General features: G+C 42.9%; 1 protein-coding gene across 3 annotated transcripts in view; it reads right to left on the bottom strand.

The window, feature by feature from the left end:
• The window catches only part of LOC132881755 (GRAM domain-containing protein 2A), an 81,090-nt gene that overhangs the window by 26,100 nt on the left and 35,899 nt on the right, over window positions 1–19,091 (bottom strand). For 2 of the 3 annotated variants that reach the window (XM_060914597.1, XM_060914598.1), the window contains exons 3-9: window positions 16,852–16,909; window positions 9,288–9,360; window positions 8,900–9,003; window positions 2,924–3,022; window positions 2,407–2,478; window positions 1,793–1,855; window positions 348–501 (exon numbers count right to left, since the gene is read on the bottom strand). In XM_060914597.1, the coding sequence (XP_060770580.1) occupies window positions 348–501; window positions 1,793–1,855; window positions 2,407–2,478; window positions 2,924–3,022; window positions 8,900–9,003; window positions 9,288–9,360; window positions 16,852–16,909 (623 nt within the window). The remainder of the gene's footprint in view (window positions 1–347; window positions 502–1,792; window positions 1,856–2,406; window positions 2,479–2,923; window positions 3,023–8,899; window positions 9,004–9,287; window positions 9,361–16,851; window positions 16,910–19,091) is intronic. The other variant, XM_060914599.1, reaches the window with a different exon arrangement.

Below are 19,091 nucleotides of genomic sequence, written 5' to 3'. Positions count from 1 at the left end.
GTTGTCTGAATACCTGCTTCCATAGAAGAGATTAGACATGAGGACAATGTGACCTTTTGTACAAAGCAAATAACCAGGTCAATACCACACATTTTCTTACATTTAAATAGGGACCTAGAAAAAGTGCAGAACCTTGAATATTAAATATTAAACGTTGAACGTTTGCCTTCTTTGTTTTAAATAATTCAAACCTCAAACCTTGTTGTTTAGTTCCAATTTTAAATGAAATCTATAACTGACCATTGTTAGCAAACAAGCAAACATCCATATCAATTTTTTTTATGATTTGTAAAGAATATCACATGCTCAATATTACGATAGTCTTATTATGTTTGTGTGTGTTGTACCCTGCAGTTGAGTTTCGCAAGCAAACGGAGGTTTTCCAGCACTACTGGTGGAATTTCCCAACAGATCGGGTAGAGAGGAGGAGACGGATGGAACTGAAGGCTTCCTGCGCCATTTCAACACTGCAGGGTAAGTGCTGGCCACTGGGAACTCATCCTGAGAGACAAAGAAAGCACAGAGACCAAGAGATGTTTTTGCAACTTTGCTTTTCAGCTATGCGTTTGATATCTAAAATATGGATTAATAAAAAAAAATCCACCTGAGAGACTTGCATATTAACCATTAAAAATAACACATGATCTTCAATGGCATCCAAGATTTGTTTTGTAAAGAAAGTCTGACTTGACTGTGGCATAATGGTTAGAGAAGCAGCTTTGGGACCGAAAGGCTGCCGGTTCAATTCCCTGGACCGGCAGGAATGGCTGAAGTGCCCTTGAGCAAGGCACCTAACCCCCAACTGCTCCGGATAACAGTGTCTGATAAACGCCTGTAATATAATGAGTTTAAACCTCTTTCCTGGATTTGTTGGTTGATTTTTACTTTGGTTAATAGTTTCATGCATTACCCACAGCACCGGTCCACTACCTGCTGATAGCGGCACTGGTGGGATTCAGCATGTGCTTCAGCATCTTTATCTAAACAGTGACGCAGCAACCCTTTAGTCTGTTCATTTCTCTCACATCATCCATCATCTGCACACTCTGCTCAAACAGATAAAGTTCCAAAGCTTCAATTTACATGCTAATACTCATCTCATAGACCGCTCAGCAAAACAGCACCATGTAGCTGCACTGTATCCTGGATGTTGCAGTCAAATGTTTGAGGTCTCCACTAGATGTACATTGGATTTCTCATTAATAGGACATTTAGTTTCGGTGGAAACTGGTGAATGAGGGGAAAAAAAACTTATTTGTTTTTAGGAGCTAGCTTTAATTTTTATTTTAAAATACAATCTTTATTAGATTTCATGTAATTTTTAAAAAATCCTATTAAACGCCATTGTAACTGCACTAGCAATGTTCTCCTGTGACGTTAGTACAGCACACACCTGCTGCCGTCACATGGGAAAGGAAAATGCAGCCAACAAATTAGCACCGCAACTGCAAATCGCATCATAAAATATTTTAATATAAACATATTTAATGTGCTTCATAGTGGAGTTTTCTTTTCGGACAAAAATGTCTTTCAGAAGAGCAAAGAAAGTGATAATCCCAATTTCACAGAGATTATATGTATTTATAGTGTATGTACCTATCTATCTACACACACAGAGAAAAACACACAGACCCACACATCCTATCATCGTCTGAGTCAACAGTGTTGTGTAAAGTGTAATAGGATGCTCTATAAATATATGACAGAAACACACTGAAGCGGGTGAGTTTATGCACATAACACAATGCTGTGCACTAAATGAATCCTAACTCAAAGGATTAAAGTTTCTTACAGTAGACAGTGAGCCAGGCTCTTCTAGATACTGCTTTAGACTCAGACTCTTCTTACCATTGACCTGTAGAGCAAAGTTCCATCAGTCCATCAAAGTTTACATCATAGCAACATGTGTGAACTTGAACAACTCATCCGTATCAATGAGTAACACTATACCACAGAGAAGCATTCAATAATGATGTACAGTACCAGTCAAACGTTTGGACACCTCGATTCATTCATAGGTTTTTCTGTATTTTGACTATTTTCTACATTGTAGAACACTACTGAAGACATTAAAACTATGAAATAACATCTGGAACATAGATGGAATTATGTGGTAAATGAAAAAAGTGATTAAAAAGACAAAATATGTTTCGTATTTTAGATTCTTCATATTCCACACCTGTAGTAATCCATATTATGTCAAGAACCGCTCAGCTAAGTGAAGAGGAACAACATCCGTCATTACTTTAAGACATGATGTGTCTTTTAATTAATAAAAATAAAGAATCATTGAATTAGAAGGTGTGTCCAAACTTTTGACTGGTACCGTACATGCATTAGAGACCAGGCGTATGTGATATTGTGATAATGTGTGTTTGCTCTTGCACATGAGTGTGTTTGTTTTACCTGCAGATGGGTGCAGATTCTCCTGAGGACATCATACACACTGTCCCGAGACAGGAGTGAAACAAAAACATACTGCATGTGGAGAAAGAGAGTGAAAGATATTAGACGCTGATTTTGAGAACCGGTGCTATAATAAACGTATGAATATGGCAAATATGTAATATTTTCATATCTTGAGGTGTCCAGCTTTAAAAAGTGGTTTATTATACACAGCTAATGTGTAAATATTGTTTCTGTTACATCACAGCAGAATAATTATGAGAACGGAGATATCCATGCTCGACATTAAACCAAAGTGAATGATCCACAAGTTCAGCTAGTTTTTATCTACTGGGATGCATCTTTGAACCCTAAACACTAAATCATTTGTGTCTGTTATCTGATACTTGCTTGTTCCATACATTTCCATTGGCTCTTTAGTAGCTGCATTGAGACTGAGTGCACAGTGTGGTTTGTGAACAAACAGACATACAGTTAAATGTGGATGTTCAACGTATGTCTGTGTCTTTGAGTTTACCTTCTGATTGGTGTCTGTGGTGATGGCGATACCATTAGGGACCAGGCCAGCTGTTTTGTGCTTCTTCACCAGACGAACTGAAACTACAGGGATAGCCACCTGAGAGACACACACACACACACACGCGCGCTAAAATTAATATTACGACAAACTTGTACAAAACGTCTTACACAACTATGTCCACCGAAACAAAATAAAAGCTCCAACCAGCAGAGTAAACACACAAAGTTCCTGATAGCAGCAGGCCAAGAGTTTAGGATGTACCAGGTTTGTTACTGGGTCACGAGTGGTCACCCTGTGTTCGAGTGACCTATGTGCATATTTATCAAAGCAAGCAAAAGTATCAGTGCTCCTGATTTGACTGAAAATGAAAACACCCATTTCTTTGTCCTCTTTATTTAGTGTACTAGGATGAACTGGACAGGAACGAATCAGGTGTATCAAATGTAAGAAGAGAAAAAGATAACCATTGATGCTATTCAGAACAATTATAAAAAGGAACGGTGATTAACTGAAAGCAATGTGAAGGTCTGTAACAAGCATTACTGGGTTTTTAAACTCAGTCTACTACCTGTACCAGTCAAGAAAAGGTTTTTAATATGATGAACTACTCCGACAACGGGCATCCCATATCAAACTCTATCTCAGTTCTTAATTTTCAACCTACTGTATTAAACAGGGAAACCTCCAGACGTCAGGTTAACATGGACTCGCTCAAATGAATGTGAAATTGATGGCTTCAATAGAGTATAGTGTGTATAGTACATGTGTATAAGTGACCCTATTTTACTTAAAGCAGACACGCAGAACCTTTATTTTTAAATAAATTTCTGAGTGGATAGTATCTCCATCCTTGACTCTTGTCTCATCTCGTCTCGTCTTCATCCACTTATCCGGGGCTGGGTCGCGGAGGCAGCAGTCTGAGCATGGAAGCCCAAACTTCCCTTTCCCCAGACACCTCGGCCAGCGCCTCGGGAAGAACACTGAGGTGTTCCCAGGCCAGCCGAGAGACATAGTCCCTCCAGCGTGTCCTGGGTCTTCCCCGGGGCCTCCTCTTGGGGGGACATGCCTGGAACACCTCCCCAGGGAGGCATCCAGGAGGCATCTGAAAGAGATGCCCGAGCCACCTCAGCTGATTCCTCTCGATGTGGAGGAGCAGCGGCTCTACTCTGAGCTCCTCCCGAGTGACTGTGCTTCTCACCCTATCTCTAAGGGAGCACCCAGCCACCCTGCGAAGGAAACTCATTTCAGCCGCTTGTATCCGCGATCTTGTTCTTTCAGTCATTACCCAAAGCTCATGACCATAGGTGAGAGTCGGAACGTAGATCGACCGGTAAATCGAGAGCTTCGCCTTTTGGCTCAGTTCCTTCTTCACCACAACGGACCGGTAAAGCGACCGCATCACTGCGGAGGCTGCACCGATCCGCCTGTCGACCTCACGCTCTATCCTTCCCTCACTCGTGAACAAGATCCCGAGATACTTAAACTCCTCCACTTGAGGCAGGCCTTCTCCACCAACCTGGAGAGGGCAAGCCACCCTTTTCTGGTCGAGAACCATGGCCTCGGACTTGGAGGTGCTGATTCTCATCCCAGCCGCTTCACACTCGGCTGCAAACTGCCCCAGTGCATGCTGAAGGTCCTGGTTTGAAGACGCCAACAGGACAACATCATCCGCAGAAAGCAGAGATGAAATCCTGTGGTTCCCAAACAGGATTCCTTCCGGCCCCTGGCTGCGCCTAGAAATTCTGTTCATAAAAATTATGAACAGAACCCGGTGACAAAGGGCAGCCCTGCCGGAGTCCAACATGCACTGGGAACACGTCTGACTTACTGCCGGCAATGTGAACCAGACTCCTGCTCCGTTCGTACAGGGACTGGACAGCCCTTAGCAAAGAGCCCCGAACCCCATACTCCTGAAGCACCCCCCACAGAATACCACGAGGGACACGGTCGAATGCCTTCTCCAGATCCACAAAGCACATGTGGACTAGTTGGGCAAACTCCCATGAACCCTCGAGCACCCTATGAAGGGTATAGAGCTGGTCCAGTGTTCCGCGACCAGGACGAAAACCGCATTGTTCCTCCTGGATCCGAGGTTCGACTATTGGTCAAATTCTCCTCTCCAGTACCCTGGAGTAAACCTTCCCTGGGAGGCTGAGAAGTGTGATTCCCCTATAATTGGAGCACACTCTCCGGTCCCCTTTCTTAAAAAGAGGGACCACCACCCCAGTCTGCCACTCCAGAGGTACTGTCCCCGACCGCCATGCGATGTTGCAGAGGTGTGTCAGCCAAGACAGCCCCACAACATCCAGAGACTTGAGATACTCAGGGAGGATCTCATCCACCCCCGGTGCCTTGCCACCGAGGAGCTTGCAAACCACCTCAGTGACTTCGGCTTGGGTAATGGATGAGTCCACCTCTGAGTCATCAGCCTCCGTCTCCTCTATGGAAGACATGATGGTGGGATTGAGGAGATCCTCAAAGTATTCCTTCCACCGCCCGATAATATCCCCAGTCGAGGTCAACAGCTCCCCACCCGCACTGTAAACAGTGTTGGCAGAGTACTGCTTCACCCTCCTGAGGCGCCGGACGGTTTGTCAGAATTTCTTTGAGGCCGACCGATAGTCCTTCTCCATGGCCTCCCCGAACTCCTCCCAGTTCAGAGTTTTTGCCTCTGCAACTGCCCGAGCTGTGGCACGCCTGGCCTGCCGATACCCGTCAGCTGCCTCAGGAGTCCCGGAGGTCAACATGGCCCGATAGGACTCCTTCTTCAGCTTGACTGCATCCCTTACTTCCGGTGTCCACCACCGGGTTTGGGGATTGCCGCCACGACAGGCACCGGAGACCTTGCGGCCACAGCCCTGAACAGCTGCGTCTACAATGGAGGTAGAGAACATGGTCCACTCAGACTCAATGTCCCCTGCCTCCCTCAGAAACTGGGAGAAGCTCTCCCGGAAGTGGGAGTTAAAGACCTCCCCGACAAAGTGCTTGGCCAGACGTTCCCAGCAGACCCTCACCATATGTTTGGGCCTGCCAGGTCTGTCTGGCTTCCTCCTCCGCCAGCGGATCCAACTCACCACCAGGTGGTGATCAGTTGACAGCTCAGCCCCTCTCTTCACCCGAGTGTCCAAGACATAGGGCCGGAGATCAGATGAAACAACAAGAAAGTCGATTATCAACTTCTGACCTAAGGTGTCCTGGTGCCACGTGCACTTATGGACACCCCTATGCTCGAACATGGTGTTCGTTATGGACAAACTGTGACTAGCACAGAAGTCCAATAACAAAACACCACTCGGGTTCAGATCAGGGAGGCCGTTCCTCCCAATCACGCCCCTCCAGGTGTCACTGTCGTCGCCCACGTGAGCATTGAAGTCCCCCAGTAGAACAATGGAGTCCCCAGTCTGAGCACCTCGCAAGAGCCCTCTCCCCAATCCGAAGGCGCAGAGAGGCGACCCTCTCGTTCACTGGGGTAAACTCCAACACAAGGCGGCTGAGCTGGGGAGCTATAAGCAAGCCTCACCATGGGCGACTCCAGAGAAGTAGAGAGTCCAGCCCCTCTCAAGGAGCTGGGTTCCAGAGCCCAAGCTGTGCGTGGAGGTGAGCCCGACTATCTTTCGCCAGTACCTCTCAACCTCCTGCACAAACTCAGGCTCTTTCCCCCCCCAACGAGGTGACATTCCATGTCCCAACAGCTAGCCGCTGTGTTCGGGGATCAGGTCGTCGAGGCCCCTGCCTTCGACTGCCGCCCAATCCACACTGAACTGGCCCCCTACGGCTACCTCTGTGGGTGGTGAACCCACAGGAGGTCGGGCCCACATCACTGCTTCGGGCTGAGCCCGGCCGGGCCCCGTGGGCAAAGGCCTGGCCACCAAGCGCTTGCATACGAGCCCCGGGCCTGGCTCCAGGGTGGGGCCCCAGCTGCGCCATACCGGGCGATGTCACGGTCCTTGATTGATTCTCCATAAGGGTTTTGGTGAACTGCTCTTGGTCTGGCCTGTCACCTAGGACCTGTCTGCCTTGGAAGACCCTAACAGGGGCGTAATGTCCCCGACAACATAGCTCCTAGGATCATTCAAGCACACAAAAGCCCCTCCTAGAACTGCCACCTTATTGTGGTAGAGGGGTTTGTGTGCTTGACTCTTGTATGCTGCATAAATGGGAATAAAAATATATATTTTTTGAGAGTTAAAATCGACCGCAAAGTTGGCATTTGAGCTGCCCCGCTGAGCCAGCCAGCCCTGAGTGCGTGACGTCACAGTGGTAACCAGTTTTAAGGCCGAGGCCTTTGACAGCTATAGACCAAAGTCATATAAATAAACATTTATGGTGAAAGTAAGAAATACCGTTACCGACTTGCTCAACTAAGACTGATTTGACTTCACTGATTGTGGGTTGACTCTCATTAAAACAGGATAGGTGTTATAACTTATGCAGCATACATGTACATGCGGCGGCACGGTGGTGTAGTGGTTAGCGCTGTCGCCTCACAGCAAGAAGGTCCGGGTTCGAGCCCCATGGCCGGCGAGGGCCTTTCTGTGCGGAGTTTGCATGTTCTCCCCGTGTCCGCGTGGGTTTCCTCCGGGTGCTCCGGTTTCCCCCACAGTCCAAAGACATGCAGGTTAGGTTAACTGGTGACTCTAAATTGACCGTAGGTGTGAATGTGAGTGTGAATGGTTGTCTGTGTCTATGTGTCAGCCCTGTGATGACCTGGCGACTTGTCCAGGGTGTACCCCGCCTTTCGCCCGTAGTCAGCTGGGATAGGCTCCAGCTTGCCTGCGACCCTGTAGAACAGGATAAAGCGGCTACAGATAATGAGATGAGATGAGATGAGACATGTACATGCATGCATTTTCACTGATAAAACGTAAAAGGCTAATTACCGTAAATAATCAGATGAACTGAGACAATCACATTCTGAAGCAAATTAAATAATCTTATACCGGTAACTTAAACACACAATACAAGTTACATGGATTAATCTAAATGCAGGAAAACAACGTGCTTTTGTTGTTTTATATCCAAATGAGAGTCGGAGCTTACCCGTCTGTGTTCTCGCTTCTTGAAGGCCGATCTTGTGGCCGATTGTTTTGAAACAATCTGACTTTCAGTTGTTTGTTCAGTTCTCCATTCATTCGCTTCTTCCACGAAGAAGTATTTCTTCATATATTATTTTCTTCATATTGTGTATTCCCCCATTACTGCTCGGCTCAGGCAATTACTAAAACCCGGGACGGGACGGAACGTCACTGGTTTTAGCAACAACCATGGAGAGGTCACTGCCCGAGCGATATGTCCCGTTCCGTCCCGGGTTTTACCAACAACCCTCGGCTCACACTCCGGGAGAACTGGTGCAACTGAATTTACTTTCCTTTTAAAAAATAAATAAAATAAAAATACTTTCCTTTTCTTGTAGTTTTATTTAATTGTTGGTACTGCACCCTCTTTCAATACGGGCTTATAGCCAACGCTCCTCAACAGATCAGAGGTCTCGTACGAGTCTTCAGTAAAATGTGCAGAGCAGAGGAGAGACCACTTCGTAGGCGCCCAATGTGCCCGTGAACTTCTCGCAAAATGTGTCCAAATCTTTGCAGTTTGAACATTCTTGGGCCATGAATGCAACGTAAATCCACCTTCTGTCGTGTTGCTGGCACATCTACGTGGCATGGTGATAAATTAGCTCAAAATGGAGGATTGGAGTTGCAGTCAGCTCTGTGTTTTAGTATAGTGGAAATGACGATGAGACCGATAGACTTCCTGCTGTGACGTTACGGACGTCAACTTCATTCACTCAGACCGCTACCTATATGAACCACTTTAATTGTAAAAATTACTATATTAGATTTATTGTTAATGCTTAAAACTATTCCTGTGCCATTCTTGAGGTCTCAAGGCATTTATAAACGAAAGTGAGGCCATGGCTCTGTGTATATGCTTTAGGTACACAGTCTACTTCTCCCATTCTCCAGAGCTAACCTTGATGTCCTTGCCAAACAGGTTCGCGTAGAAACAGAGCCAGTTGCGGGAGATATAGAGTCGTCCTTGCAGCAAGATATCCCTTAGGAGAGCACAGGAGTACACTAAAAGTTGAAGCAGAAATGTAATTAGGGTCATTTTTCCTTCTTATGAAGTGGTTTCAGACTCCACAGCTGCCAAAACAAATGCACTGTGGTAAAGACTAGACGTTTACGTTTCTGTTAGTGTGTACTGTAACTGATATATGTGTACATGACAAGTTAAATAAACCTATTCAACACTACGTTGTACACTGAAACACATTCAACATCAAATATGTTTGTAGCTAAATCAGTATGACCTACACATGGAGAAAGACACATCTGAGACAATAAACCTCATACTGTACCTTTCATGAGGATCTCCTCTTTGGGAATGTTCTGGAAAAGTTTGTGGTACTGGGAGTTGTACTTGCTGACAGTCTGTAAGAGAGACAGGGTGGTTGGGTTAGACAGTAAGAGCTGCTTGTGCCTGCTTGCTTTAATCCAGCTGGTGTCCAGCTTGGATTCTGGATTAAACGAGACATCTTGGTACACTCTGTGTGTCATCTCTAGGCAGGTTTTCATTGCAGTTTTGCAGAAAATAGAAGCAATGTGTTAAAAAAAAAAAAGTCGACAAAACACAGCTGTGATTGGTCTGTGTTTCCACTGAATGATGTTATGCGATTAAAGCTGGGTTTTCTCTTCTTGTTGCAGTCATTCCAGTTAAACGTGGTGATGGATCTCCAAGACCTAATAAGTGTCAGCATGGTGATTTCAGTTGCATCCACTGCAAATCATGTGACTGAAATGCAAAAATGGTGATTCCATTTCACTTTTGCAAAATATTGCTTTGTCGAAATGTCTGAAAAACTACATGTGAGTGTATAAACTTTTTTGCAATATTTGAGAGTTTCGCGTGTTTCTATTACTCGTTTTTAGTACGAACTTTCACATTGCGCATTCAGCAGGTTAACGGAAACCATCTTCTGTCACCACTATATAGATATCCCAAGTCGAGCATGACAGGAGAAAAATGAATAAATGGCAGAGGTGGACAAAGTACCCAACTTCATTACTTTAAGTCAAAGTACAGATCCCACTGGTCAAATGTGACTCCGATACAAGTGAAAGTTGTCCAGTCAAATTTTTACTTAAGTTAAAGTTCTGAAATATTTGCTTTTAAAAATACTTAAGTGTTAAAAGTACATTTTCTGTCAATGCATCGTTATATTATTGCCACAATGCTTAAAAAACCTAACGCTATTACCAAAGACGGAAATGTGAATTCACAAAATAAACTAGCTCATCAGTGAAACTCCACCTGACATGCTAGCAAACTCTTTTCAAACTCAAAATCATACTGGGTAGCTAACACTACTAGAAAAGAAAGATTTCTACATTCTGTTTATTTGGCAAGATTATGCTAAAACATATTTCTGAAAGGACTTCAGATAAGTTAACGTTATTCATGTTAGCGTAACTCCATTTTTACATGCTAACTAACAGTGTCCAAGTTAACTAGCTATGTTTTAGCATTAGCCTTGGACAAGGTGATGGCAACTTGGCGGGCAAATCCATAGAAAGTCATTTGACTAACCAGACTGCATAGCTACTGCAACGTTATCGCTAACTCTAAAAGCACAGACAACTTCACTGCAAGGTTTATATATCTCAATATGCTTCCGCAGGTTGGACGGCGAGTTTTTGTAGGCTGCGATGTGGTTCGTTTTCGGCAAACAAAGCAAATGTTTAAAACAAAATGAATCTTTAATCCTTTCAGAAAACTGAAACATGGGTTCTAGATAAAGTCATGAGGGCGTGCATTCCTCAGAAGAACTGCCTCCTTCCATTCTGCCATCAACTGATTGTGTTAAATAATGCTGCAGAGAAATCACTGAACTTGATTTTATCCAGTCTATGGATGAGACGTGACCCTAGTGATTCCTGATAGACTGTCTCAGTGTCACCTGCGAAAAAACCAATCACGTTTTAGAAAAGAAAACAAAAAACATCCACTTTCAAAGCTGCTTCACAGTAACGAGTACCTTGATAGAAATGTAGTGGAGTGAAAAGTATGATATTTATTTGTCTTTCAAATGTAGTGAAGTTAAAGTCATAAGTTTCCAAAATAAACAATACTCAAAGTACAGACACTCAAAAAGTGTACTTAAGTACTGTACTCAAGTAAATGTACTTCATTACTGTCCACCTTTGATAAATGGCAAAACAAATGCTTTAATTTCCAGAACATGCTCAACATGCCCACCATTCTTCTCAATAAACACATTTAGACCTAATACTCAGTCAATAAACAAACATAGGAATGATATTACATGAAGCGATAATATGCAAATGCACAGCATTCCTTATTTTCTTTGCATGTACCTCTGTTTTCAAACTGTCCACGATTTTCTAAAAGTAGAATTACTCGGATCTGTTCTTACTTGCTAAGATACATCATGGTCTGTAAGTATATAAAAATAGACCTTAACCCTGTGGTGCTAGACTTATTGGACACTACATTTATGCAGCAATTATTCAGCTCAAAAGTTAAGTGACTGGATAAACACACTCATTCTACAATTTAGCCTGAAGAAGCCTCTTATATAAAAACACTACAGGTTGTCAGAAAAGCCAAGAACCAATGGGAATATACCGGTACTGAGCAAATATATATCGATCTGAATATGTTGAGCAAAATTCACAAAAAACATGATACAGCAGCTGAGAAAATGTGTCGAGCATAAGTTGTAAATAATCTCATCTCATCTCATTATCTGTAGCCGCTTTATCCTGTTCTACAGGGTCGCAGGCAAGCTGGAGCCTATCCCAGCTGACTACGGGCGAAAGGCGGGGTACACCCTGGACAAGTCGCCAGGTCATCACAGGGCTGACACATAGACACAGACAACCATTCACACTCACATTCACACCTACGCTCAATTTAGAGTCACCAGTTAACCTACCCTGCATGTCTTTGGACTGTGGGGGAAACCGGAGCACCCGGAGGAAACCCACGCGGACACGGGGAGAACATGCAAACTCCGCACAGAAAGGCCCTCGCCGGCCACGGGGCTCGAACCCGGACCTTCTTGCTGTGAGGCGACAGCGCTAACCACTACACCACCGTGCCGCCCACAAGTTGTAAATAATAAATACAAAATAAATATCTAGTTTTACTCTCATTGGTTCAGACAAGTATCAGAAAACATACAGTACATTACCAGTCAAAAGTTTATACACACCTTCTAATTTAATGTTTTTTCTTTATTTTTTAGGAATTAAATGACACTTCATGTCTTAATGATGGATGTCGTTCCTCTTTACTTAGTTGAGCGGTTCTTGGCATAATATGGATTACTACAGTTGTGGAATAGGGGTATTTACTGTATTGTTATTATTTACTATTTACTGTTTGATCCACGTTAAGAAGGCAAGAAATTGCACTCATTAACTTCTGACGAGGCCCCTGTTAACTGAAAAGCATTCCAGGTGACTCCCTCATGAAGCTGGTTAAGATAATGCCAATAGTGTGCAAAGTGTCATCAAGGGAAATGCTGGCTACGCTGAAGAATCTAAAATATGAAACATATTTTGCTTTTTAACACTTTCTTGTTTACCACATAATTCCATCTATGTTCCAGATGTTATTTCATAGTTTTGATGTCTTCAGTATTGTTCTACAATGGAGAAAATAGTCAAAATACAGAAAAACCTATGAATGAATGAACAGTAGGGGTGTACAAACTTTTGACTGGTACTGTATATTGAAACTAGTTATGCAAAAATTCAGTCATTTAGAGAAATATGCTCGGAAGGATATCCCAAATCACGCCAAATTCCAATCATGACCGCTTTCCTCACCTTGATCCACCTTCCGAATCTCCCTGACTCCAAAACCATCTTACTGCTGTATTCGACTCCACGACACAGTTTCGCTCTCAGCTCTCTGTGAACTCAAAGCCCATTGCTCCATTCCAGTTTATCGCAGATACCCGACATTCTTAGCCTGTTTCTTTTCACCCTTTAGGAATGGAAAATCTCACAAATGGAAACAAGCAGAGATTTCCACCTGATTAAAAAAAAACAAAACCCTTACTGAACACCACCAGTGAGGTTTATTGCTCTCCCGTCCCTAATGGTTAACCATCTAAATGAATCAAGTGAGCATGTGAACCACTAAATAGCAGAAGAGCACACTGATGAGATAAAGCAAAATATTGATTAGATTTGCACTGAAATGTCTGTCCTACTGGTAGGACTCTTAGCAGAAGCATCAAATCTGCTGTTATATTTGTGATTTGTGAAGTAAATCTTTAAAGTCATGCTTCGTTTCAGTAATAAGAACCTCATGAAATGAGGCATGAAACTTAAATGAAACTTAATAAGGTGTGTAGTCTAATAAAGTAGCAGACTGCAAGAAAAGTTATATAAGTTACACCATTACAGCAATCAGCTACAGTAGGGACCCAAACTGCATGACATGAACTTCAAGAAAACAAATAGTCTGAAGTCAGATATCTGGAGCTCAGTGCTATACATTCTTTTCCTCAAGATGTGTGGCATCAATAAAAAAATGACTGCTGTCCACACACACACACACACACACCTGTTTAAATAATTGTATAAACGGTTAGAACTGAAAAAACCCCCCACACATTAAACACCTGCACTTGAACAGAGCACATGTATACAAACCCATATACACACATCACACACCAAAATAGCAGTTCCGAAAGAAGGGAAACTGTTGAATGATATCTGAATGCGTGGTATTATGCCCAGGAAATATTTACCACGATGGAAAGGACTTAAAGATTAACAAAACCCCAAAATAAATGCCTTTATACTGACATACAGGACATGTTCGAGTGTTCACTTGTTCATGTCTGTACCTGTATACTGTGCACAGATTTTATTTTAAAAAGCAAAACAAACAATGTCCCTGGGCGCCGCCATCTTACTCTGTCTGAGGTTCAAATATCACGCTTTGAGTACGAATTACGCCAGAGAATCCGAGATTGTGATGTCATTTACACACTACATGATTTACTGAGGCTTGTGGATCTAGTGGACACAGCGCTTCTAAATTGTTGGAAACAACCCTGAAGATGAGCGTCAAGCATTTAGATGTAAAAACTAGATAGAACTCGACGCCAACGGCGTCGATGGGGGTGCCTCCGCCCGGTAGACTACACGCCTTATTAAGTTGTAATTTGGGGATGGACATTTGGCCTCACAGTAATCGTGACCTGGTGAAATTACTTGTATTAGCCTTGGAGACATTGTGTTCACAAGGTTTTCGGACAGACATTTGACCTCACAGTGACCTTGACCTTAGACCTTTTGATCTCAACATCTAATCAGTTTATCTTTGTCCCCAAATGGTAAAAGCTTGGTGAAATTCCTTTCGTCTGCCTTGGAGATATTGTGTTCACAAGGTTTTCAGACAGACATTTGACCTCACAGTGACCTTGGCCTTATGGTGATGATACACGGGGCAACTTTTTGGGCAATGTTGCCGAGCAATGTTGCTGGGCAATTGCGTTTTGACTCTTTTCTATTGAGATTGGGCAACATTGTTTCTTTCTGAATGGTTTTGATAATCTCTGGCAACTTTTTGAGATAAGCCAATCAGAACGCGAGTATCGAGTCATGTGACCTCCGGTGAGGTTCGGATCAAAAATTTCAAACAAATATGGCAGCCGCTCAGTGTCAGTGGAGTGAAGAGATGGAGAGACTCCTCATCTGTTTTTACGCCGGTAAGTTGTTATTTTAATATTCTATATGGAGGAATTTACCTCACCAAAGCTCTAAAAAACAACAGACAGCTTGATTAAATGGTCACAGCAAAAATTAAGACATCGATTTTTTTTAGCTAACTGTAAACTGCCGTTGCTAACTGTTGTTGCCCATTGTTAGTTGCCCTGAAAAGTTGCCCTGTGTCTCACCTAGTTGCCCGTTGCCAGCAACATTGCTCGGCAACATTGCCCAAAAAGTTGCCCCGTGTATCATCACCTTTTGACCTTTTGATCTCAAAATCTAATCAGTTCATGTTTATCCCAAAGCGCACAAATGGTGAAAGTTTGGTGAAATTCCTTTCATTAGCCTTTGAGATATCGTGTTCACAAGGTTTCAGGACGGACGCACGGACAACCCGAAAACATAATGCCTCCTGCACCTTACGGTGGCGGAGGCATAAAAAACCCGATCGTTGAAGCAGTGAACACACCCACACGCACAAGCAAAAGGTGAGCAGACTCATGACCAACCTTTGGGAGCCTTTTGCTGCCTATAAACTCCATCATCTGCCATGTTTTGTTTTTTGGGGTTTTTTTCCTCAAAAATGTAAAATTTTCCTTGTATTTTTATGTAACATGCTTTTGTTTTGTTTTTATTCACTGAGAAAAGGGAACTTTTCAGATGGCAAAAACTGCGTTGCTATGGCAATGGGATTGTTGATTAGTATCCGTGTCAGTACTGTGCATGCGTTATCTAGCCGAGTCACTTATGGCCCTTTTCCACTACCCTTTTTCAGCTCACTTCAGCCCGCTTCAGCCCGACACGGCTCGCGTTTCGACTACCAAAAACCAGCACGACTCAGCTTGCTTCAGCCCTGCTTAGCCCCTAAAACTCGCACGGTTTTGGAGTGGGGCTGAAGCGAGCCAAACCGAGCTGAGTGAGGCTGGGGGCGTGAGCAGACACTCCCCTGTGCACTGATTGGTGAGGAGGAGTGTCCTCACATGCCCACACACGCCCCGCGAGCGCGCTGGGATCTGTAAACACCGTAAACCCAGAAGGAGAAGAATTACGAATTACGAGAATTTCTGAAGCCTTATGTGCCTCGCCTCATCTATACGCTCTTGCCAGCATCTGTCCGCGTTGTCGGTGACAACAAGCCACAGCACCAAGACCAGCAACACTAACGACTCCATGTCCTCCATGTTTATTGTTTACTATTCGGGTCGTGAGACTACCGCTTAAAAGCTCACTGATGTCACTGTTTGCGCTGCTTAACGACATCACCTGACGTCCACCCACTTTCGCTAACTCCACCCAATGTGTCCACCCACTTCCAGCCAGCACGGTTCAGCGCGGTTGTAGTCGAAATGCAACTCCAACAGCCCCGCTCAGCTCGACTCAGCACGGCACGGCTCAGCCCGACTCAGCCGCGTTTGTAGTGGAAAAGAGGCAATAGTTACAGAAAATTTGTGATGAGATTTTTAGAATTAGAAGCCTTTATTTGTCACATATACATTACAGCACAGTGAAGTTCTTTCTCTGTATTCCACCCATCTGAAGCAGCAAAAATCCGCGTGCACATATACACGGGGGACGGGGGGGCAAGCACAGTGGCACCTGGGGATTTTCAAAGATTCAAAGATTCTTTATTGTCAATTCACTATATATCCAGGACATACAGGAGAATCGAAATGCTGTTTCTCTCTCACCTTACTTGTAAAAAAACAGATAAAGATTACATACACACAAACCCCCCAAAAAAACAATATATAAATATTTATAAATATAGATAATATAGATTAACAAAATTAAGAAAAACAATATATATAAATATTGATAATATAGATGAAAATATACTCTAAAATAAATTTTATATTTTATAAAATTTTATATTTATAGATTTTATATTAGAATTGGAAGTCTTTATTTGCTGAAGGTAAACGGTGTGCCGGTTACGTCACGAACGGATATCCGTTTTCAGTGCAAACAGTTGCGTCCAGGTAAGCTTATTTTTAGCATAATCATAACTTTTAAATGGATAAATTGTAGTTTTAAAGTTTAATTTTTAATTTAAATGTGTGGTGCGGCACATCAGGGCACTTGCCGTGATCAGCAAATGACTTTTTTTTTTTTTTAACTTAAAATTTCATCCTCGTTGTGTGGGTGTAAGAAAGAATAGATGGTACTCACAGATCCCCGATAGCATTTCTTGACATCTTCGTATGAGAGGTCATCTATAAGCTGCAGCCTATGACATGCAATAAAGACCACACACACACACACACACACACACACACACACACACACATATAGATATATGCACATGTGTATATACTGTACATTTGACTAAATGAATTGCACTGAATTTTTGTATCAGCCAATAAAATGATAGAATAATAAACATGTCTGCACTCGTGATATCACATAAAGGACATGTTATGCAGAGAAGAAATAAAAGTAAGTAATAAATATAAACATCCTAGAAACACAAAAACCTGCTCTCATGATGCATTTGAATTTTGGTTTTATGATGAAAAGATTAGTTTTACATAAAAAGTTTACACAAATGCAACTAACTCAAAGGGCTGTTTTGAGAAGCCATGTTTCAGCTGCCCAATGAACAATTCAATGTTTCTTTCCAGAATATTTGAAAGTCAGCTGCTATTATCATCATATTAGTAACTAGACTTTGAGTACAGAATTGAAGCTCCATTTTGCTGGTGGAATTTTGTGTTTATGCACCAGGAATGCAAATCCAGCCCTGATGTATAGGTAATGGAGCATGTTCAGGCACATCCTTTAACCCCAAAGGCACAGCTCCTTCCTGGCTGCAAAGGGTGCAAATATTGCTTCTTCAAACACAACACACTACCCAAGTAATTAGCACTTGTCTGGCCCAATCTGTCAAACAATATCTACTCAAGAGGCGGAAGATATTTCATTTGCTTGTTCATAAGACAAAATATCAGACAATATTGGGTAGCAGAGTCTCCATGCTACAGTTAAGCCATTGCTCGGAGAGAATGATTATATTGTACTAATAAAACACTAAATTAATCAGAACCGGTACAGAAAAACTCAGTACTTGCATCTAACCTGGATGGACAAGTTATAATGATTAGACTTACACTGAAATGCATGTTCTACTGTCAGTGTTTGCAGGTCATGCGCATCAGAGTGGGGTCCGTGAAGCATATGCTGCATTCGACTAAAAATCATAATTCACATTTCCCAACCTCCAACCAGGAAAAACCAAAGAAAGTGCCCCATCAACTCGGAATTCCTACTCGGGAACATGAGATGGCCTCCTCAACTCAGAGTTACTTCGAGTTCATCAAGTGAAGTCAAATCAAAATGGCTGCACACAGCATCAGGAATTAAAAAAAAAAAAAACAGGAGTACTTCTTACATTTAAACGAGTTATACTGTATATACGGTACAAATATTTGCTTTCATTCAAATAACATACAGACACATTCATCGCATCTCATTATCTCTAGCCGCTTTATCCTTCTACAGGGTCGCAGGCAAGCTGGAGCCTATCCCAGCTGACTACGGGCGAAAGGCGGGGTACACCCTGGACAAGTCGCCAGGTCATCACAGGGCTGACACATAGACACAGACAACCATTCACACTCACATTCACACCTGCGCTCAATTTAGAGTCACCAGTTAACCTAACCTGCATGTCTTTGGACTGTGGGGGAAACCGGAGCACCCGGAGGAAACCCACGCGGACACGGGGAGAACATGCAAACTCCACACAGAAAGGCCCTCGCCGGCCACGGGGCTCGAACCCGGACCTTCTTGCTGTGAGGCGACAGCGCTAACCACTACACCACCGTGCCGCCCTCTCAGTAACTCGAAAAATGAAATATGACGATGCCCTGAGGGGAACAGTGGAATTTGACAGTTAAACCGCAAACTGTTTGAGAAACCTTGATCTAAAGTTACGGCAGTAGCATTAAACCTTCTATTTTTGACTACGATAAAGTACATTTTTAAAATATTTACTGATTTCAGTCACAGGAGTCTCTCTGACAGGAAATAAGCACAGAATCAGGCTGCAGTAAAAGTAACATAATCATGAAAATTACAACAAGGAAAAAAGATTTGTGCAATCAACCGCAGTAGGGTTTAAACTGCACTGCACAAAGTAGGTCATGAAAACAAAATATCTGACTTCAGCTGTCTGGAGCTCTCAGTAGTTACTGGAATGATGTCAATACCACAGCATATACAATATATATATATATATATATATATATATATATATATATATATATATATATATATATATATATATATATATATATATAAAGAAACAGCTAGTTATAAATAGTAATAAAGGTAAAAACGTGCATTTATACAGAGAACCAACACGCCGACCCATAAAAGCTACACACCGAACCCGTAGCTTGTTGCATCAA

Source organism: Neoarius graeffei, chromosome 2 (assembly GCF_027579695.1).
Source record: "Neoarius graeffei isolate fNeoGra1 chromosome 2, fNeoGra1.pri, whole genome shotgun sequence".
NCBI classification, from domain to species: Eukaryota; Metazoa; Chordata; class Actinopteri; order Siluriformes; family Ariidae; genus Neoarius; species Neoarius graeffei.
This window is presented reverse-complemented; position numbering and strand designations above follow the sequence as displayed.